This window comes from Pocillopora verrucosa, chromosome 7 (assembly GCF_036669915.1).
Source record: "Pocillopora verrucosa isolate sample1 chromosome 7, ASM3666991v2, whole genome shotgun sequence".
Lineage (NCBI taxonomy): Eukaryota > Metazoa > Cnidaria > Anthozoa > Scleractinia > Pocilloporidae > Pocillopora > Pocillopora verrucosa.
The window spans coordinates 16,095,985-16,118,428 of record NC_089318.1 but is presented as its reverse complement, the minus strand read 5'-3'; the positions used below and the strand labels follow the sequence as shown (position 1 = coordinate 16,118,428).

Below are 22,444 nucleotides of genomic sequence, written 5' to 3'. Positions count from 1 at the left end.
CACCCCAGCCTCTGCATGCAATTTCTCCATACTGATCTACATGTATTTCCCATGGTCCTGATGGGGAGAATTGGTTTAGAAAGCAAAAGCTTCATCAGATGGCAATCATTATTTTTCTTTATTGTCAAGGCTTAAAGTTGGATTCAGTGGTGGAACTGTTAGTTAGGATAACTTTGATATTGGCACTCTGATTTGTTAAAAGAAAAAGCTTAAAACAAGAGATAACTACATGTATTAATATTACTCACCTGTTCTAGTGATGTTGTCAGAGAAATAACTCAATGGCAGAAGGTGAAAAGACCACAAAGAAATAAGTATAGGTAATAACATGATTTCAAGTGCAATCTAGTGTTAATAAGCACAACTAAATTATTTCAAAGACAAAATTGCACAATACTATAGGGTGAGTGCAATTTTGTTGTCTTCAAAAAATTTACAAGTGCTTATTGCACCAAATTTTAGAAGAAATCATATTGTTACTTGTTACTAATTTTCCTGAAAAAAATCTTCAGATAAAGTCAAGACAGAATTTTGTAATTTGCACTCCTGTTACAACTTTGCACTTGTGTTATGTGAAAATTGCACTTGTTTTACTTCACCCAGGACACTGCTCAGCTTTTCCATAATCCTTTTAACCCTTTAATCCCTAAGAGTGACAAGGTTCTAATTTCTTATATAAAAGTTCACACGGCAACCAGGTGGACAATCAGACATAGTTTGATGCTACTCTGGTTTGCAGATTTAATGAATGTAACCAAAGAAGTTACAATTCATAGACCCAACATTTCGACACTCCTGTCTAGTGCCTTCATCAGGGGTGATCTAAACGCTGCAACAAGAGGTCCTTTTATATGAATTGTAACTTCTTCAGTTACATTCATTAAATCTGCAAACCAGAGTAGCATCAGACTATGTCTGTTCTAATTTCTCTTTACAATCTATCCCTTGAATCAAATGTTTAGTTGCGAGAGTAAAGGAAATGATCAGTAACTAATGAAGCTCTTGATGGTTTTACAAATTCTCCTTGTTAGAACTTAGGAAATGTATAAAGAACAGTATAGAGAACATGCATACTGATGTTAGGGTGTAAAGAGTTAAACCAAATGACTTCAAATTGATGAGGCAGCATATTCGGTTAGGAATGAAATATAAAGTTCTTTAATTAATGATGAAAATTTGCAAACTTGGAAGACTTAACTTAAAATACTTTTTTTTTTTTAAAAATACAGGTCTTCATAACCATAAAGTATAGACAGTCTGTGGAATGTAAATACCAAACACTCATAATCAGCATTTATAAAAACTCTATACAAAGAATTTTTATTCTGGTTTGTTATGCCTATCAAACATTCCTGCATATATCTTTTTCTCTCTTTCTTTCATCTTCTTCAACTCCACATCTAGAGATGCCAGCATTTTCTTTATACTCGAATCTAATGAAAACATAACAAAGAAGACACTAATAAGAACCAAACAGAATTAAGAAAGATGTTCTTTCGTCTTGTCACAAGCGTGGGACAAAGAAAAAATTCTGAGTCCCCATGAGGAATCGAACCTCAAGGATTCGGATTTGTGCTTCAATGCTCTACCACTGAGCCACAGAGACTCTATGGTGAGTGAGGTCTATTATGAAGTTCATATGACACATGTCCTGCATACTGCTAGGATCAGCAATGTCGATAGCGTAATAATTAAGAAATTATTTCTTAGATAGAAATAGTAGAGATGGTAAGCTTTGTTCGATTCCTCATGGGGACTCAGAATTTTTTCTTTGTCCCACGCTCATGACAAGATGAAAAAACATTTTTTTTAAATTCTTTACCAAGCTCAAAACTTACCATCTCTACTATTTCTATCTAAAGAACCAAACACTTATCAATAACATAAAACCCACTATTTTAACACTTCAACTCCCAAGAACCAATTGCTAATTCTCCTCTTTAGCTGCCACACATTTCCTGTGAGTGACCAAGACATAATTTCTCCTCACGATATCAATACAATATCAAGCAGACAAGCGGTGAGAATAAAGAACAATATCAATTAGGGGATTAATAGTTGATCCAGTATCAAATTCTCTGAACTACCATCACAAGAATTATATGGCAGATAGTAAAGAGAATTACTAATAAGATCTTAGGAGTTAAAGGGTTAAGAGAATTTGGTGTAAGACAAAGATAACTTCTTTCTGATAAGTTTGAGTATTCTTATCACCCATTTGCTGGATAACGTTGGATATATAAGGAAGAAGTTACAGGTTTATCACTTTTGGTCATATGTAATTGTGAGTGAGGATGGGGAAGGGGGAGGGGGAGGGTTGTTGGTCATTAACTAATCTAAACCAATTTTTCCCAGCTTCCCTTTCACCATTAACTGTTGAACTCCCAAGATCTGATTGCTACTTCTCTCCCCTAGCCACTACACATTTTCTTGTAAATTAGTAACGATAATTTGGTGTTACATCAAGGTAACAACTTGTACCTGATAGCTTTGAGTATTCTCATTATCTGTTTGCTGGATAATGTATTGATATTATAGGGGAGAAATTACATGTTGATCACATTTGGGAGTTAAAGTTATTGCTTGTAACAGCCAAGTTTTTCCTTCTTCCTATTTGTCTTCTTTCTCTCGAGTCTACTACAGTCTTAATATTCATCAACATGTTAGCTTTCACCTACTGGCTTGTTAGTGATCAGACAGGATTAAGAACTATCATCAACAATAGCATTGACTTTGAGCATATTCAAGCTGCTTCAAAATTGGTCATGATTGGTGATGGCAAAATAATGACAATTTGTGTTCCAATGTGTATGATCATTGGATATGTTATAAACTATTGACTCTGACGTAATGGCACAACTTACCTTCAGGTTCCAATTCCTCTGCAGCTTTTAAGTCTCTTTCTGCTTTCTCTAGGTCATTTAGATGGAAGTAAGCTTGGCCTCTTCTAAACAAGGCTTTGGCATTTGATGGTTGAATTTTTAGGGCCTACAAGATGTTCAAAAGGAAACCTCTTTAAAGTTACTATCTTTTTTTTTTTTTTTTCTTGCACACTTCCATGCATCATCCACCAAAAAGGGAAAAAAAACCACCATACAAGCCTCATTGTTCAAAGGTTGAGTAAAGCTATTTACAGGATTAATCTCTATCTGATGGATAGTACATGACATTTTGTTGATAGTTATCCTCTAGATAGCCTTATCCATCCTTTGAAAGACTGGGCCCAAGAGGATAGAGTTTCTGCTTTCCTTAACACTAATCAAAGTAAATAACAATTCATTTTCAGAGTAGACTTAGACAAGCAACTAGACCTGACAGTCTGTACAACAACTTTGATGTGCACACAGACCAGAACTGGATGAGATAACATGTAACAGAAGATAAACCATTTCCCAGTAAGGAAGAAGGGGAAGGAGGGAGGGGGGTTGGCAAAGAGGAGAGTGAAAGGGAAGGAGCAAGTACAGTCCTCAGTTACACATTCAGAGCTTTCAGTAAGACTCACTTACTTACTCACAGCAGTCTTAATCCTGTACGCAAGCTCTCGTGTTTGAGTATTGCCTTATGCCAGTCTGTAGAGTATGGCAGAGCTTTACAAGATTTTGTGCATGCTATGGAAATTTTGCTGTAGTATTTTATGGTAGGAAGGAAAAAATTGTGAGTGAATCTGCCAGACTCTGCAGAAAGGGCTTTACAGCCTTTTTCTGAGCACTGCCACCTATCACATCATCAGAAGCCCCTTGTGGCCAAAGGCTATTGAAATCCCTCCACATGCTAGTTTGAAAGACTATAACAGACTTTACCCTAATTAAAATGGAGTACCTGCCGCACAGGTTTTGTAAGATATCATCAGTTTTTTATTTAATTAACGAAGTGCAAGGTGACCTGCACCCCGATAATCAATTATCTACGCCCTTGAATTTTCGTTATAATACGTCATGGAATAGAATTTACCCTCCTACCTCATTGCAGTAATGTATTGTCCGATCCCAACGATTGTCTTTGAGTAAACACGCTAGAAATTTTTGAGACATTAAATTGAGAAAAAAAAAAGCATGAATCGTAAAACTGAATTAAGAGTAAAGGTAGGCCTCAGCGTGTTAAGGGAGAACATTCCAAGCAAAAGAAAATTTTCCTCAAACTACCGGCTAAATTGTTGTAGCAACTAAACTGAACTTGGTAAATTTTTTCTTTGTCTTCCTCAGAAATGTCTCTCCCGGCCGAGTCCAGTCCAAATACAAACGGCCGATCGATAAGCCCTTTCACGTGCAGTAATGCCTTATGATAACTTTTCATTGCATCCCTGTAGTCTTTTTTCTTGAAATATTCGTTCCCCTCCACTTTAAGAGTGACTCCTCGCTCAATTTTTTCCTTTGTACTCAATCTTGAAGTTCCAGCCGTTAGTTCTTCTTCCACAGCCGCCATGTTTTCTGAGTGACCTGGCAATGCCGTGTTCCGCTGCTTCGCTGCACGTCCGCTGATATGCTAATTTAGGGGCTGAATCGATAGGGGCGCTCGACAGACTACACCGATCGAAAAGGCGGGACTGCCCATAGTGAGTCTACGTCAAGTGGTGCTTCTGCTACACATGGTGCACCACATGTCACACAGTTTCCAGTTCGTGATACTATTTTGGGCCAAACCATCCATTTCTGCAACCGACCGCTCACAGACGGAAAGTTGTGCTTTTCTTTTCAAACTATTGCACTTTCATGTAACATAACTAGGCTTTGAGTCAGCGTCGAAGTCAAGAAATTTTGGTAGATTCAGTCGAAAAACTCAGCTCGAAGGATTAGTTACTTAGAGTTGGAAAGCAAAGCTCATTCTTACGCTCTAGTGGTTCTTTTGAAAACAAAACTAGATTAAAAGACCATTATGGCCAAGATCTTAATCGGTCAACAGACCACTGAAACGGCTTTAAAAAGGACAGTCTTTAGGACAGCACATACTAGTGTTTGTTCCCGACCCCAAAATAACTCCTGAAATTGGCTATTTCATTGTATTGTTCGCTCAAAGCTATTAGAAATTATACCGCTTGAGTCAGTTTGGTACAAAGCGTTTGAAATTTTGTCCTTCCTTCTGCGCAAAGCAGGTCGCAACAAAAAAAGCTTGATTACATTTTGATTAATTGTTCGCTGGGATTACCAACGTCATTCATGAAAGGGTAATTTAGTACCATCAACTGAGTTGATAACGTAAATTGGCCATCATAAAGAGTTTAAAAGCTGATGTTTCGAGTTAACACTCTTATGAAGGGCTAACGATTTTGTGGTCATTTTACTAAATCAACTCAGTTTAAAATACTAAGTTACCTTGTTATACACTCCCACCGACGCAGCACCACGGATTCTTTAGAAACTTACCTCCTTTATTCATTCATGAAAGGGTCTCTTTCCGAATAAAAAAACCAGTCAGCCGTGGCGGCTCGGTCTGGAAGATCTCGCCAAACCGGTTTTTCAAACAGTAATTAAGGACGCATTCAAACCAGTCGCTAGACACTTTAATTCCCCTAATCATTCTAAAAAGCATGTGCCAGTTTGAGGCCTTTTCCTACATCTAGGAAGTTAGGAGTGTCGCAAAACTCTATGACAAAAATTTATCTTTCAAATCGGCACTCTAAATCCGCGCGGTTCAACTAGCGCTTTTCATTCAACTGATTTATTCTTGTTCGCGTCACCACAATAAATACGCAGAATTATTTCAACTTGTCTCCTCGTGTTACAGTTTTAATTTTTCACGGTTTTGGCAGTTTGAGATTTGAGAAAAAAACTGCATTCTAAAGAGAGGGCAACTTGCTTCATTTTCAAGAGTATTCACACATTGCGGTGTTGCCTCGTTTTAATGCTACGTGACCGGTTTGAGGGACGCCATTGTCCAGAAGGTTTGGTCTGACATTCCAGTCAAATTGATATCGGTTTTTGTGTCAATATATTATTATTCCTTTGTTCTGTGTCTTATTGTGATCGCACAATATGTTAGACTCGTCTGAAAACTACACTTTCATTCCTGCCATCACCACTGCATAACGCGGTACTCTCTTGTTCAGTCAGTGCATTTTGTACAAGAGAATAATTTTCCTGGAATCGTCCCTAGTCGAATCCACAAAGGACACAAAGAGCCCAAAAGTACTGCGGCTATTTGGTAGGTGAAATTTATTGATAAAAATTGACTTGTTGAGTATTTTAGCTTTCGCGATTAATAATAATCGCTTTTTGTAAAGTTACGTAATGCCAGCAAGCATAGCAACTTAAAAAAGTCTTGTGCTGGTCGAAGAATTGGCAAAACATAGAACAAGCTTTGAGGAAATTCATCGAAGGATGTTACCTGAGCGTAAAATTAAATTCTGCCCACACAAAAAAATTATGAACTAGTGGAGTACTGAAAATGTTAGACAACACCATGCTGTGCAGATCACGAGGAAAGCAATTTACTAAATTTTTATTGATTCATTATCGTGATGACCGAGCAGAATTGATATTACTCCATGTAAAGGCTTTTCATTTGCGACTGCCCCTCGAAGATGGTCCAGTAGAGTTGGTCGTTTTTCATCTCTCTTACGTAACCGTTTGTGTATGGTTGATTATCCGTGAATGGAAAACACATCTATAGATATTTTTAAAAATAATTCTTTGTTCGTTCAGGCTAAGTGCTAGACGGAGTTAAACTAAATTATAATTATTTTTCCAAGCAAAAGTTGAAAGGTAGCGTCCTAAACAAGATTAGGGTGTGACCTGTGACCCGGGTGCGTCTGAATGAATGATATATTCGAAAACGCGACTTCATCAAATTTAAATCTCGTTAAGACACAAGTTTGTGTTCTGAGGCAGTTAACAAAATTGCGGATTGCGGTTAAGATTGCAAAAACAACCAAGACGAAACTGACGGATTTTTGAAAGCTTTAGTCAGGATGGTCACATTTCAGCTAACCTATGAAACAGACGGTTTTTCGAAATCGCGGACTAAGCTCTCATGGCAAGAAGGAAAAGTACAATATGTACAAGTCTATTGTCTTTGGACACGTCGCCTATCATTGTTACTAGAGAGTTGATGCAATACCACAATCCTCACAGGAAAAGCCGCATTACTTTCCAAATGATGCTTCATTTCCTGGCTTAGGTATTTCAAAAGTCACTTTGAAATATTCATTGTAAAACAGCTCCGATCAAAATAAAAGAAGTGTATCGCAAACAATAAGCCGCGAATCTGCGAATCGTTAAGAATTTGTCAAGTGCTCAACGTACTGTGAAATATAGGGCACTGATAAGTCGTTTGACCAAGTGTTACTCCATATTGTCGAAAGTGAAAAGAGAGACAGTTAAAACATGGGCTTAAAACGGAGACTAAACTTTTCCGTCAAGTTTCTTGGATTCGGCACTGAAATTTCCAGGAGCTATCTCCAGCGACGCGGGAGCTATCTGATCATTATTACGCAATGTTAAAAAAACAATATATATTATCAGCCACAACAGAGAGTTTTAAAACAAAGGTTTACGGTTCGACAAACAGCAAGACCTGGGCTTCGACTTAATTCGCTGTATGCGAAAAAAGTGTGGCAATATTGACATTTGCAGAGGACAGAATAATTTTTTATTCACTCGAATTATGTTTCTAAGTTTGGCTTACAAATGCTTTGACGTTTTTTAACAATTGCTTTGAATTTTTTTTATCAGCTTCCCCTACACATCCCTTGTCAGGTGTTTATTTGTATAATATCATCATCATATATGAATTTCCGCAATTACATGGAGTTCAAAAACTTGGGAAATACTCCCCGAATGCAACACAAAGTGTACAACAGTGTGTAAACATACAAAAGAGGCCTAAGAAATTCTTTGACAGAGGGCGCTTTGTTAAGCCTTTAGAAAAGCATTTGTCGGCAATTTTTCCATAATGGAGACAACCTCGTCCTGAAACAATAAGACATACCAAAATCAATAAATGTTACTGTGATTGCAGAGGGTTTGAAAATGCATTTTGAGGTAACAAGGAAATTCGATGCGTTGCATTATTTTCAAATTAGGGCGTTGCGACTCCACCATGCAGGTATCAGCCCTTCATCAAACAAAAGCCGCGACAAAGCTGACGTAAACAAAAGAATTAGCGATGCCGATGAACATCAATTCGAATGTCATTAAAATATTCAAATATCGAGGTCCAACGGCTCAGGAATAATACAGTTCAGCTGAAATTTGTTACCCAAAGGTACCGACTCTCATATCTAGCCATTTGGTAGTAAAATTAAATATAAACAAAGCTGGCGATTTAATGAATGTTCAAATACGTGTGAAAAATTGTGGTTCGTGGCTGGTGTGAAGCGGTGTTTTAGAAGTTCAAAGTTCTTGCTGAGCACGGTGCTCAAAGTCCTGTTCACCACTTCAGCAAAACCTGATCGTTCAAAAGTGACCTCGCTTTCAGTAGTTTTGCCAGAGGAGAGTTTACACTGACCATGCAGCTTAGTCACTGACGGACGTATAAAAATTCCTTCTAATCATTTAGTTAGTTTTAGTCAGCAAAACGAAGCGCGATGGTAAACGACGCGGTAGCGGAGGAGTGAAAAAAAGCAGGGAGGTTTGTGTTGCGTAATAAATACTGCGTCGACCTTCCACAGCCTTCGCTCTAACTTGAGGCTAACGCTCAAAACGCCAAATTTGAAACTCTGCGGTCGCCAATTTAAATTATCAACTCAGTTGATAAAAGCAAATAATCTTGTTATACTCCCCCACCGACGTAGCACCACAGTTTACTTAGAAACTTACCCCTTTACTCCTCTATTTTAGTTACACGGTAGGAGACGAGATTTCGCGGTTCCGTTTGGGTTGTGGCCCGACCCAAACCTCCCTCGGCCGCTACTTTCGCGCCGTTTATTTTATAGACTTAACGCAAAATCACTCTCAGAACTGTCTCCTATGGATGAGGGGCCTCACAAAAATTCTGTTCCATTAGACCTCTTTTATATGTACTTTATATCCCTCCGAACCGAAAGAAAGAAAGAAAGAAAAAACATAGCAATGGTGGACAAGATCTGACATTTTATTGTAGTCATAATCCCTTGAGATCTACTTCTTGTGAAAGAAGAAACAGTCTACTCTCTTAAAAGTTCATTATTGCTTTTACTTGGACTCAACAGTCTATGTGCAATCTAGTTTTTCAATTGCTTCTATAGGCTGGAGGATATTGGCCGTTCTTTCACAGTCTATGGACATAATATTTAAGTGCATAGAAGTGTTATGGACGTAACAGTGCATTTAAGATCGAGGGCTAATATCGAATCATATAGATCGATCAAGCTCGTTCAACAGAGAACTCATTGTTTTAGGGTAAAAAACTTAAAATCCATTGTGAACAGTTCTGCTCTTTGGCACTTAAATTCACGATACTTGCCTTGTGATACTCTGACTTGCATTCAAGACCTGCGATTGCCTCACAGTTGCGGTTTCATTCCTCCAAAAACTTGACTTCGTGAGGCAAAATTAGACCAGAAGCTGCGAACAAAGCCGACTTTAAAACAGTAAACAAGCCCATATCTCTCTCATAAGAGTAGAAAACCAAAATGCTGAGTAGATTCATCTATCAAAAAGCAAACTAATTTATAGATATGATAATTACCTTGTAACAAAAAATTCCCGCGGAGGTGCAGTTTTGCGGATTAGGTTTTTTGTGTGCATTTTTCCTTCGCATCAACTTCCCTCGGATAAGGGACAATCCGTAACAATCGCAAGGATTGAAGCCCGAAAAACGTAATTACTACATGGTGTGATCATGTGTAATGCGTAACATGTACAATCCCCTTCCACATCTTCAGCCTTTTTTCATTGCGTCTTTATTTAAATATTTGTTGATTTTCTCTGTTGGATAGTCTCTAACCTGGTTCTCATGTCTTCTTTGCAGATTTTCCTGCGTAACAAAGTGACAACAGGAAAGTGAGTACATTTGAAATCATGTCTGTCATCTCGCCCAATGTTAACCAACTGGAGGTCTGTTCCGGAATTGCTGCCGAAAACGAGAAGGTATATTAAATAAAGAGGGTTCAGGCTGTCTAGTCAGTTGTCTTCCTTTGTTGTGGGAGATTCATGACCTATGGGTTGGGAGGCCCTTTCCATTGATAAGCTAGTGGGGATGTGTCGCTGGATGGGGTCGCATTCTCACGATTAGATTATGATGGGGTTGTATTTTCAACAGAGTTACTAAAATGGGGCGGCACATTTTCAGGACTTTGGAAGTAAGAAAATTCTGGTCAGGGATTTAAAGATTAGAAGATTCACGGTTAAAAATTTGCTCCCGTGTCACTACAAACGACAAGATTGGGTTCTATAATTGGCCGCAGAATAGACTATAATGAGGTAGAGGTTCTTAGAGGCCAGCGGCACATCGGCACACACCCTGAAAAAAATCGACCCAAGTCCTCTCCCCCCCCCCCCCTGCAAAGTTTAAGAGGCAAGTAGTCTGGCCTCCTCTTTAAGAAGAATTTCCCTCTACACGTTCTCGAGTTTCATTTATACAATAACAGAATTATCTAATACTTGCGAGACTATGATAGTTCTTGGCTTTTATGGAATGACATATTCCTATTTTAATTTTCAATAATCCAATCCGTTTTACGAGTTTTTCTTTCTTCTCTTTCCTTGTAGAATGCCATAGACTCGTCCATCAAGTCTATCGAGAGCCTCTCCGAAGAGATTTTTGATTCCTCTTCATCAAATGTGAAAGATTTGGTCCTGAAAGTCTTTGCTCACCAGGCTGTCAGCGATTTCCTTATTTACACATCTCGTCTTGATGTGTTCGCCAAAGATTTCTCGTTATCATTTGATGATGACATCGATTTCCTATTGATAATCAGAAAATTGAAGTATTTCTACAATCAACCCACCGGTGCTGTTTTAGAGCAACTTGCTACTCTTGTGCAAAGGTAAGTTATATTACACCTACAGTCACGAAATATCAAAACGCGACGTACTCCAAGTTTCATTACATGAAGCGACGAGCTTGCGATGATACTGACTGACAGGCTCCCCCTACCCCCCCTCCCAGAAATTTAGTTTAATTTCCCCGGATGGTGTGCTGGCAATCATTAATACTCCTGAGTGGAGAGGGGTATTTTGGAAAAAAACTGTTATTACCCCGGCCAGAGCCTAGAGCCGATCTCTCAACTAGGAAACCAGAGGGTACACCACTGGACAGAGGTATACTTCAGAAACCTCATATTTTTACCCCTGCCCCCTCCCGTTAGAACTATTCATAAAGTTATGGCACCAACCGCATTTTGGGGTCCAAATGATAACCTGGCCTGTTGTAAATTGTCTTATATGAGCTAGAAATTCGACCACAGACACCACCATTTTGAATTTACTTAGCAACCTGGCCGCTTCTATGTGACTCAGGAAAATCTTACTAATTTGGCGATGGTTTCAACCAATAGAATAGCATCTAATTTCTCCTTACAATATCACCCCCAAAATCACACGTAGGGGTCACAAGAAAAAAGGAAATTGTCACGAATAATAGAAGCTCCAGATTGTTAAACCAATTCTCCTTGTCAGCACCTTGGAGAATATGCATACTGATGTTAGGGTGTAAGGGGTTAATGCAAAAAAGCAGATAATCAGAGCAACGGCTTTTCAGTGGTCAACTGCCGGTTTAAGTCACTATTTGGAATCTCAAACCGTGACAAGAAGCAAACTTTTATAAGTATTTTTAAATGCTCGGGATAACATTTCCAAATCTACTGCTTCTCCGGCACTGGCTTGAATCATCTTGCTTTTATTCCATTCTGTAGAAATTCTTGTGATGCTGCCAAAGTTTCCAGGTGGAACGAGGTCGTTAAGATGTTGACGGCGGATAAGACTTTAAGCACTATGGCTGTTCGCCGTTTCCTTCAAGAAACAGGTTGTCCTAAATGTTACATAGAGAATGCTGAGTATCTTGAGAAATTTGACCCGCACGGAATTTACCCCACCACCATATATGGAAGATGTAGTGGCGAAGTTCTTGCTAAACCAGACGCATCAGTTGTTGCCATCACCAGTAGATATACTTTAACGACTACTGCCAAGATAGTTTATGACGTTCTGAACCCAACCAATCCAGAGCTAAGGGCTGTATATCAACCCATCGGAAGGTTTGTCTCTCACTTTCTAATCAGGAGCTTAATTTATGCGCACAATCTATTGTGGAAGGGAAGTTTAAATTGGAAACAAATACTTTCTTTGGCGTTTAATAGTTCTTCGAAATTAATTTATAGGAGGGTTTCCTGGGGGAACGTTCTTCATTTTCTGTAAATTTTTGTCAAGCGGTTGTTTGGTCAGACGTTTGGTATAGGTCGGTCAGTCAGTCAGTCAGTCAGGCCTAGTTTGACAATAAAATTAATTAATTCATTTATACAGTCGTGACTCATTTTCCTTTTGTATCATTTACCTCATTCCCAGGTGGCTACATTTACTACGTTTTCAAACAGTTTGACCTCGCGTACTTACGCACCCGATGAGTCAAACCCAACGAAAAGCCACGGTAATATCACTGGTAGTCTTTAAAAACTATGAGTGTCAGCCGTTTCTTTCAAGAAATAGGTTGCCTTACATGTTACATGAAGAATGCTGATCTACCCTTCATTCATATGTGAAAAATGCGGTGGCAAAGTTACGGCCACTTACAGTCTTCGCGCTAATCTCTTTTATTCTTTTGGAACTTTACACTATCCTTAGACTAATCTCTTGTCCTTGTTTTTCCCCGATAACCAGGTGCGTGACAATCATTGATAAAAACGTGGAAAATATCTATGGTACAGCTATACAGGCCTACTTTGACGAGCACTCTATCGAGTTGATCAAGCTGGTCACCTCCGCGGAGGAAATTGACAAAGACATCACCAACTTACAGGATGTCTTGGTGCAGCTGAAGACATTAGGGGTTAGACGAAACGAGCCTCTGTTGGTAGTCGGCAATGGTGTATTACACGACGTTATTGCGTGTGCAGCCTCCCTCTACCATCGTAACACACCCTACGTGATGCTGTCTACAAGTGTCGTGGCCGCCATCGACGCTGGACTATCACCTCGCACAGGTTGTGATGGATTCGGCTTCAAAAACCTCTTTGGCTCCTATCATCCTCCTGTTCTGGCACTGACTGACAGAAGCTTTTTCCGCACATTAAAGCTCGGTTGTATGCGTCATGGCATTGCTGAGATAGTTAAGATGGCGGTTGTTAAGGATGAAGAACTCTTTTGCCTACTTGAGCAGAACGCCGCAGTTATTTTGTCGACCAAACTTGGCACAGTGATGGAGGATTTTGAGGGAGATCACGCGGCTTTTCAAGATATTTGTGATCTCATTGTTGGCAAAGCTCTTGAAGAGTTAGTGTGGCTACACCTTTTTTTGTTTGTCTGTGTCTATGATCGACATGAGTCCTATTTAAGGAGTAAAAGGAGAAAATTCACTGCAGTCTCTTACATGATTCATCTTTTTTTTCTAGCGCAATCAGCAGAATCGTCGACGCCCTTGGAATGTGTGCATTCATTCAACAAAATTAAACTGCGAATCCCTATGTAAATTATAACTGAAAAAGAAAAAACGATTTGAACCATTTTTAATAATTGTTTTGCTCACTATTCACAATTAACAGGCTTTTATCAAGGAACAAGAGCATGCTTTACTTTCTGCATTTTTTGATTTGTTTAGCTGTCTATTTACTTATTTTATCTTTTTTGATTTCTAGCTACATGAGATCGGAGTACGGTAATATGTTTGAGACGCATCAGTGCCGACCGCACGCCTATGGTCACACATGGAGTGCCGGTTATGAGCTCCCTGCTGGGATGCTTCACGGTCATGCTGTGGCAACTGGGATGGGCTTTGGCGCATATCTCTCCCTCTGTAACGGCTGGATCACACAGCACGAGTTCCATCGGATTTTAAAGCTCCTCAGCGACCTTGAGCTGTCTTTGTGGCATCCTATCATGGAGGATACGCAGCTAGTCTACAAAGGCCAAAATACCATGATCCAAAAGCGGGCTGGTAACCTTGCTGCTCCGGTACCTAAAGGGCTTGGCAAGTGCGGCTACATCAACGACATGCCTTACGATCTCCTTGGCAAGCGCCTGGGTGAATATCGAAACATTACCCTGGGGTACCCCCGACAAGGGATGGGAATTGAGGTCCACTGCATGGATATTGGAATCGCGTGTCCAAAAGTGGGGAACCTGAGCAGCAAGAACAACAACAACAGCGAGGCTCACAATGGTGTAGTGATGTCGAGCAACTTTCATTGTAACGGGGAAATAAAGGAGCACAAGAAATCCTCAAAATTGACAAAGCCCGCACCTTTGGAGCAACGCGGATGAATTTAAACCCTTTTACGGTAAGGGGTAATTACTATATTGTAAGCAGCGTCCAAGGGCAATATGAAGCAAATCCTGCGTTTTGATTAGGTAACTGAGTGGGCAAGCTGAGCGAGCAAGATGGGTCCATCTTGCCCGCTTTGATCTCGCAAAAGAAAAAAATTGCTTGGAGCAGACTTACAAAGTTCGTAATTTTTCAACAATGCCGGCTATGGAGGCGCAAAAAAACGGGCAGAGAACAGTGAAAACAAAGAAAACGTAACCGAATCCGGCTCGTGGGTTTATTGTGCTACTAACACAGTTGGCTTTGTTCCCTGTTCTTTGTTGTTTCCAAGTCATCGTTGATTCTCATCAAAGCAAGATGTTTTGGCTGCATAAAAAAATTCCCTATTGACTTAGCTAGTTTGGTCAAGATGCCTGAATATCAGCCTCGTCCTCACAAAAAGAACTCGGCTAGTATCCAGCCATCTTGGGTCACGCTTGATTTCGTGAGAAGCAGTGGGCTTCTGGGTATATGTATATATATATATATATACACGTAGCTGACAAGCATTCCAAGGATGCCAAGCATTTAGTTGCGTTGGGTGGGTCAAATAACTTAGTTTTACATGTAATCGATCACTTTTAGTGAGCATCAAATTAATCATGCTGATTGCAGTTTTAAATCTGTTTTCTTCTGTAGATTCTGACGAGGCCAAATAGACTGGACCAGGATCCAAACTTTTTTTGCATCATTCTTATGTAATCACTTGTGTGTGCACTTTATTCTCTTTACGTCACGCGGGTTGTCGTGACTGCCTATAGCCAATAAAAAACATAATTTATCATATCTCCTTGACTGCGTGTTATCACTCGGGCTTTCGAAGGGAAATGCGCGAGGTTAAATTTCGGTTTTTCGATTTTCAGTAGCAAATCGCACTAATACCCGTAAAGTGCATGCGTGTAGCTAACCAAAGCGCATACGTGGGATTGAAAGAATATGGCGTTGTTGGAAGTACGAATATGGTGTGTAATACGCTTAAACCACTCAAAATGCACACTCCGTTCAAAGAAAACCCACGCTTAAAGATGTCAAGCGTTTTCAGTAAACCTGACTGGATGGAGTCATAAGAATCATTGAAAACAGCTGTCGAGTCCGGCCGCTTGCTTAGATGACCAAGGCGGCTTTTTTCATTCCTTTTGCTCCACCCTTGTAGACCCGTATTAGCTTGGTTAGAGAAGGGTGGACGCATGGCCCATGACAATCGGAAGCATTTTTCTCTATGAAAGCAAGTTGGAAAGGAAATCTCATGGGTGCAAATAAGCTCCACCTGGTTAACCACCCAAATATCCAATGGGTACAAGATTCCCTTACACAGTGCGCGCTCGTAGAGCCAGGTAGGAAGAGCTCCTTATATTGATCAGATTTTTCAATAAATGACTATAAAAAATCTTCCGCGACAACATATTCAGGGGGTCAAATCGGGGCTCTTGTAGGCTATAACACACCCGCTTTAAAGCAGTAATTCGAAAGCTTTTGGTCTTCTTCATATCAAGCCAAGTCGTTAACCCTTTAACTTCCACAAGTGACCAAGACAGAATTTCTCCTTACAATATCAGTACAATATCAACCAGATAAGTGTTAAGAATAAAGAAAAAGACCAATTTGGGGACAATTAGTCGCTCCAATACTAAATTCTCTGAACTAACATAAGAATTGTATGGTTGACAGTAAGGAGAATTAAAAATTTGATCTGGGAGTTAAAGGGTTGAGTTAAGAGGAGTTTGTTAGTTAAGCGAGCAAAATCGGTGCAGCGGTTGAAGACGCTTCGCCGATACTTGCATCTTTATTTTCTACAACGCTTCGTTGGGTTTTATTAAGTTTTTTTCTGGCATTTTCATATCAAGGTAAATACAATCATGAAGTTAAAAGAGGCTCGTTTACTTAGCAAGCGAATTCATTGCAGGTGGTTAAATTGTTTACCGTCAATTCCACTTTCTTGTTCCGCACCGCTCTATTGCGTGTCACCGGATCAGTTTTGTTATTGGGTCTTGTCAGGTTTTTTCATAGTCCCTCTGGTTTTTTTTCTCCCTCCATTTACAAATAAATTAAATTTTTTTGTTCCAATTTGGAGGTGTGCCGTAAATGTAAATTTTCCCAAGGCGTATTTTAATCTTAAAATTGTTTATTCAGTAATCAGGCCAGCTGACAATTTACGAAAAGAAAAAATTTAATTTTGATGCATATCGAGTTTTTTTTTCATATGTTACCGGAAAAATTCCCGACGATAGTGTTTTTCTGTCATCTTACTGTCCCAAGAAATCATCGCCGTGAGAATCGTGAGAAGTCTACCTTAGATGTTGGCGCTTATTCATCAAAAGCCAGAAGGCAAAATGAAATTTGATTTTGAATACTCTGAGAATATTCTGATAACTTATATACACAACTCGGGTTTACCCACCGCACCAATTACAACCGTGGTCCAGCGCGGGTGATTTTGTTGCTGCTTTCTTTTTCCGGCTTCTATGTTCCTTAATGTTTCGCATGGATTTTTTGCTAAGTCTCCTCTCATCCCTAATGATTATTTACGCAAGTTATGCGATATCGCTAATATTGTTTCGTAGAATTCCAATTTTAGTAAGGGCCCGCTTTCCGCACTAACGGACTAGACTAAAATTGTCCCGACAAAACCAGGACAAATTTTGTCATGAAACATTTTCGTTTCGTCTGTTGCTTCCGCATGAAAAATTTCAAGGCCGTCAAATTCCGTCAACGTCTTATCTGTTCATAATACCGGCCAGCCTAGATTGCCGAGGAATTCCAGCTCCAATTTAAAGGATTTACTCTAAGTCGTTTTAAAATTTTAGAATTCCTGAGATTTGCATCAAAGGATAATTTTTGCCTTTCTAGTAAACTGGTTTCAGTTCAATCACACGCTTGTCGTAGCTTTCATGACAAATGATTGACAAAGTTATCACGGTTTTGTTTAGTTCGTCGATTTTGACAAGTTTTTACCCGGTACAAACTTTGTCGGCGGTGCATTTGAAGATTTGTACTATTCGGCCAAAATTTGTCAAGTCGCGACAACCCATCCGCACTTGTGAAATGTTAGTGACGACAGAAAGTTTTTCTTGAAAAACAACTTTTTCGCTAGTGCGGAAAGGCCCTCATTGAAAGGAGCCAAAATCGAACATTATCATAGGCAGTTTGTGCATGAGGTTCTAAGACAGGTGTTTAAATTATCTTTAATAGTTTTTGTTAATGACGCTTTTACAAGTGACGTTTCACGCAATTTGAATAAGAAAATCGTTTTCCTAAGCTTTGAGAGTTTACAACTGTATGCTCTGTTGGTCCTTTTCAAATCATCACCCTCTTTTTTCTTTTTCCTGACCTAATTGTTAAGTATCCTGGAGACCAAAGTTTCTTTTCCGATTTCAAACAATTTAAATATAAGTTGTAACTTTAAACGGTTGAAACTACCGTAATGGCTCGGTTTGCATTTGAATTTAATGGTTCTACGACCACTTGCGAGCGACAAAAGGTGCAGCGAATAATTTTTAGATATTCCTTCCGAAAGTTCTTATTCATCACTCCATAAATGATAGGGTTTAGAGCACTGCTTATTGTGGCTAAAAAACTGTAAGCTAGGTAAGCTTCTCGAGGTAGTGACCAGCTCCCACGAATCGTATCCAGAATGTCTATCAGCAAAACTGGAGTCCAACACAGGTTAAAAAAGACAACAATTACAAACAGCGAGCGGGTTATTTTGATTTCTTCTACGTTGACCGTGTTAGATGACTCTTGTGTGGTTTGGAAGTTGTTGTTATGACTACGCACAGTTTGGAATATTCTTAGATAGCAGAAGATTACCACACAAGTTGGTAATCCTACGTACACAGTTACTAAAAATGCTGTAAAAGAACCGCTATCGATCTGAAGATAGCAGAAGAACTTAGCAGGATGAAACACCATCCTATTGCCGTTTAGGAGATACGGCAATGGAGCCCACATACAATAGAACCATGAGGCAAGAATCATGATTTGGGTTTTCTTCTCGGTGAAGTAACGGCGATATTTTGCTGGGCTAACGATACGGAAATATCGATTTAATGCTGTCAATGCTAGCGTCTGTGTTGAAGTCATAGCCAAAGTTATAGCGACGTATCCCTGGTACTGGCATGTTGTGTCGTTGAAAGGCCACCGAGATTTGACCAATGCAGTGAAAGAAATAGGACCCGCTGAAATTGCCCCTAACAAGAAGTCGGAAACGGCAAGAGAAGCAACGAACATGTTTGGGATTGTCCTCATTCTGTTGTTGAACGCAATCACAAAAATAGTGGCAAAGTTTCCAACAAACAACATCAATAAAATTAAGGCGTAGAGCCCCGACTCAAGCACAAAAGTGAGTTGGCTTCTTGAATTCAATTCATCCAACATTTCTTGTAACTGTTGCTCTGCCAAATCCATTCTTTCAAAAAATTGTACAGCACGCCGAGTCTTAATATTTACTTCTGTCCACCTCTTAGCTCCCGTTGTTCATGTAATTTATTAAATTTAGCCAATTAGTAATTCTGCATCGATTCTTGGCAAGTTATTACATACATGTTGCGTCGCAACATCCAATCAGATTACTCCAACCTTATTAAAGATGTCATTATCTGATTGCTAAAATGCGATTGCTAGTCTTTTGAGTAAACTATCGGGCAGGTACCATTTTATGGTAAATACTATACAACATTCAGTCTTTATTTCTTAATATTTAATTTGATTTTTTAAGAGCTCGCTGAACCCTGATCGTCTCACAAACTGTATGCGATCTGAACCTCTTTTCTGAGCTCTTTGAAACCCCGATCCATTCGATGTTTCTTCGCATGATGCCGCCACACGTTGAGGTTGTTAACACAACGTTCGATTTGCAAATAAATGGCGAAGGTATTTGAAGAGGAGGGAAGTTTCCGGAATGCCCAAAACACTGTTTGAGCTGTTAAAAAACGTTTACCACAACTTGGATACCGACTCGCGGAATCTGGTCGCGAACGCGCGGGGCATGCAGCAGTGCAAGGAGCACGGAGATTACGGTCAGATCAGTTAGCCTCAAACGGCAAAAACAGGAAACAGGTGAAAGATGAGACGTGGATTTGGGTGTCGCTTCAACCTTACGAAATTGAACATTCTCACAAAGAAGTGGGGAGAGGGGAAGGCGAGTTTGGTTACTCATTTGCAATAGTCAGACGTAACGGATAATTTTTTGGGGGTTTTAACTCAATAATTCAGTTGACAAAGAGCCAGTGGGCGACAAAGGTGCTATCGTCCTTAATGAAGAAGTCACATATCAGCAGTGACACATTGTGACGCCACGATGAAGGATGAACAAACGCGTACCAGACTGAACAAACCACTATCTGATCGTAAATGTTTGTTTTTGAGCAGGAGACGTTCTGCTAGCGACTAGTTCGCTAACGTACTAGTTCGTTTCACCAACGTCTCAGGGCAGTTCGCTTTCCCTGACAGAGGTCGTTTCGCTGACGTATTAAACGTTCTGGCAATTCCATCAGCAGAACTTGATCGTATTCTAATCGAAGGAAAAGTCGTAAAGAAGTCTGAGAAGCCACGTTGTTTTTCTTCACTGCTTTAAAGGAAATACTTGGCTCTAAAAACTTCCTTCCGTCAATCTCGGAGGAAACAACTAATGGCAATGACCAGGATTTTAATACTTGTCGAGTGAAAAGAATATGAGGCTCCAAAACTATTGTCATTAAGTGGGTACTCGGACCAAACTTTGTCAAGTGCAAACAATGTCAGCTGGTATATAAATTAAAAAAAAAAATACTCTCTATTGGGAACCAAGTCTCCTATTTTTCTTTTACCGTTCTGTTCTGAAATTATTGACGCACTGTAATAGGCAAGTGTAACCCAACCATTTGAATAAGAAGTAAACGAAAAATTTTCGCCAACTTAATGAAAACTACGGCGATAAAGAGGGTCAAATCACAGACGGGCCACTTATTTTTTATTCGCTCTTCCCGTCCGGCACCCTTCTTTTCCTCTTCTTTTCGACCGTCTTCGTTATGAAGCCCTCCGTGGCCTACCCGAGATACTGCATCGAACGCTCACAGACAGTTGCGGCAATAACGGAACAATCTAGTTCATGATTCCAGCTGGGCTTTAGGATTGTAGCGTCTTCGGTACTTAGGTCTTCCTAATGTCAGATTACATGCAAGAGAAATGCAATCACTGAGGTATGCAAAGAGAACTTCAGAGCGAAGAAAATGGACTAGGCGCTAACAAAATGCACTCTTTGTTGAGTTTTCTTTCATTTTCAATAATTATTTTATTTTTATTATTTAACAATACTTTGAGTCAAAAATGCATTTTGTCGTAAATTAGTCATGCCTGGCCCTTAAATACCCAGGATTTAGTCATCGAATGCATTGATGAAAGACAAAAGTCCAAGAATTACATTATGCTCTATTAAAAATTATTGTCTAAGTTTTTTGTTTCCCGTTTTTTTCTTCATATTTCTTTCTTTCTCTCTTTCTTTCTTTCTGTCTCCTCTTCACATTTCTTCAGTTTCAAAGTCGGCCAGGATGTCTCGGTCATCGTTCACCGCGTCACAGGCAGCCCTGGCGCGTGCGCATAACTGTCTCTTCACTTTGATGAGCTGAAACTGTAGTAAACAAAACAAGGATGATACAGCGCATTTCGAACGAGTGACGGAGACCAAAACCAGACGGAAATAGCACCAACCAACAAGGTAATGAGAACGCGCAAATGGTATCACACTGCACGACAGGGCAAAAATACGGAGAAACAAAATGGCCGCACTGAACAATCCAAACTTTTTCTTGTTTTTTTTTTTTTCGTTTTTCAGGCTTGAATTTTATAGACACAAACTTTTAAGCGTGACATATACTTTTTGTTGGTCACTAGGAAACTCTTAAGTGGTTCGGTTCGTGTTGTTTTTGTAGTTCGCGTACTCCTTATGCGATCGATACAATGCGCAAATGTGGCCGCAGGCTAAAAAGTGAAATCTTAGTGGAATAATAAATGGTTCATCGTATAATACGAGCGGACATTTGAGTTGCTCATTGCTCCTATTTTACTCGCCCCCTCAGGGCTCGGAAAATGCTGTGCAACTCGCAAAACATACGTGCGTGTTACATGTTAAACCACTGAATAAGGTGTATGTAACAAACTTTAAACAAATGAATTACCCTAGAGTTTCTTTTCCCAACCCGTCTCATACCCGCATTTTGCGGAGGGTTTCCAGCGTCCATCTTTGCAACAGCAAGCACCATCAGAAAAAGAACACAAATCAGTTTTTTGTCCATGTTGACCGTTTGTATTCTGCTTTGACAGGATTCTCACACAGGCTTCTTGGCTCTGCAAAAAGCGTTTTGTGAAGAGCTGAGCGCTGATGTACAATTGCCTGCAACTCAAATTTATAACGAATTTGTCGCGACTTACAGTTTGACTTCTGCGACGAGGAACTTACCGCTGAAGATGCTTCACCAAGACGACTGAAACATCGCAGTATTTATAACTGTTTCAAAAAGCCAAGAAATTGATTATAACAAATCAGTGCCTCTTTGAGACGTCAAGTTGGCGCCCTATAAATTATGAACGCGCTAATTGTGATTAAGTTTATCGTATGAAACAAATCTTGAAATTGACAGTGAAAATAATCACAACAACATCAGGCACCACTAATACTGTTTTAAATTGTTTTCAAGTTGAACGCTTGCAGACGCGTATCATGAGTTAAAATTCATCAGTGATTGTTTAGTTGACGCTCAACTTCCTCAAACCAATTTTTTGCCAGACCACTGCCTAAAATGTGACCATGCAACATAGATGGATTTTAGCACGGATTATGAAGTTCTGAAAGTCTGGTCATTTGAACAGAGTTTAAATGTTAGCGGCACCCATTTCAACCTCAATTTAAACCAAACATTTTACTTACAAGTTGAAATTTGTGAACAGTGTCCAGTAGGCTTAAAAAAATCCATTTATCCTAAAGTCGAGGCATAAGTTAGACTCCGATTACACAGCCGACCTTAAGTTTTTATTTAATCTACTCGTACAGAAAAAGTTGAATCAAGAGGAAACGTGAGAAAGATTCTTTGCGATCCTTTCA

General features: G+C 39.6%; 3 protein-coding genes and 1 long non-coding RNA gene across 4 annotated transcripts; 1 reads left to right on the top strand and 3 right to left on the bottom strand.

Annotated features, from left to right (window-relative positions):
- Positions 1 to 336: 336 nt before the first annotated feature.
- On the bottom strand, positions 337 to 4,433 carry LOC131772395 (tetratricopeptide repeat protein 9C). Its single transcript, XM_059088285.2, has 4 exons — positions 4,143 to 4,433; positions 3,960 to 4,012; positions 2,865 to 2,988; positions 337 to 1,433 (listed from the first exon to the last, which is right to left on the bottom strand). Exons 1-4 carry the CDS (start codon positions 4,420 to 4,422, stop codon positions 1,321 to 1,323), a joined length of 570 nt encoding a protein of 189 aa, XP_058944268.1. The 5' UTR covers positions 4,423 to 4,433; the 3' UTR covers positions 337 to 1,320.
- Positions 4,434 to 6,024: 1,591 nt separating this feature from the next.
- On the top strand, positions 6,025 to 15,126 carry LOC131772388 (demethyl-4-deoxygadusol synthase-like). The gene is made up of 7 exons (XM_059088279.2): positions 6,025 to 6,138; positions 9,886 to 10,004; positions 10,626 to 10,903; positions 11,771 to 12,112; positions 12,732 to 13,343; positions 13,706 to 14,347; positions 15,010 to 15,126. The coding sequence occupies exons 2-6, from the start codon at positions 9,936 to 9,938 to the stop codon at positions 14,328 to 14,330; spliced, it is 1,926 nt and encodes a 641-aa protein (XP_058944262.1). The 5' UTR covers positions 6,025 to 6,138; positions 9,886 to 9,935; the 3' UTR covers positions 14,331 to 14,347; positions 15,010 to 15,126.
- Positions 15,127 to 17,547: 2,421 nt separating this feature from the next.
- On the bottom strand, positions 17,548 to 18,823 carry LOC131772396 (melatonin receptor type 1B-B-like). The gene has a single exon (XM_059088286.2). The coding sequence runs from the start codon at positions 18,772 to 18,774 to the stop codon at positions 17,770 to 17,772; it is 1,005 nt and encodes a 334-aa protein (XP_058944269.1). The 5' UTR covers positions 18,775 to 18,823; the 3' UTR covers positions 17,548 to 17,769.
- Positions 18,824 to 20,625: 1,802 nt separating this feature from the next.
- On the bottom strand, positions 20,626 to 21,834 carry LOC136282325 (uncharacterized). Its single transcript, XR_010718201.1, has 3 exons — positions 21,775 to 21,834; positions 21,522 to 21,690; positions 20,626 to 20,974 (listed from the first exon to the last, which is right to left on the bottom strand). It is a non-coding gene; the product is annotated as an uncharacterized lncRNA (long non-coding RNA).
- Between the last annotated feature and the right edge of the window lie 610 nt (positions 21,835 to 22,444).

Coding starts and splice junctions, on each gene's coding strand:
- LOC131772395 (XM_059088285.2), bottom strand. CDS start 4,422: ATGGCGGCTGTGGAAGAAGAACTAACGGCTGGAACTTCAAGATTGAGT. Junction 4,013..4,142: donor TTGCTACAACAATTTAGCCG/GTAGTTTGAGGA, acceptor AAAAATTTCTAG/CGTGTTTACTCAAAGACAAT. Junction 2,989..3,959: donor CAATACATTACTGCAATGAG/GTAGGAGGGTAA, acceptor AACATCTTGTAG/GCCCTAAAAATTCAACCATC.
- LOC131772388 (XM_059088279.2), top strand. CDS start 9,936: ATGTCTGTCATCTCGCCCAATGTTAACCAACTGGAGGTCTGTTCCGGA. Junction 12,113..12,731: donor GTATATCAACCCATCGGAAG/GTTTGTCTCTCA, acceptor CCCGATAACCAG/GTGCGTGACAATCATTGATA. Junction 13,344..13,705: donor GTTGGCAAAGCTCTTGAAGA/GTTAGTGTGGCT, acceptor TTTGATTTCTAG/CTACATGAGATCGGAGTACG.
- LOC131772396 (XM_059088286.2), bottom strand. CDS start 18,774: ATGGATTTGGCAGAGCAACAGTTACAAGAAATGTTGGATGAATTGAAT.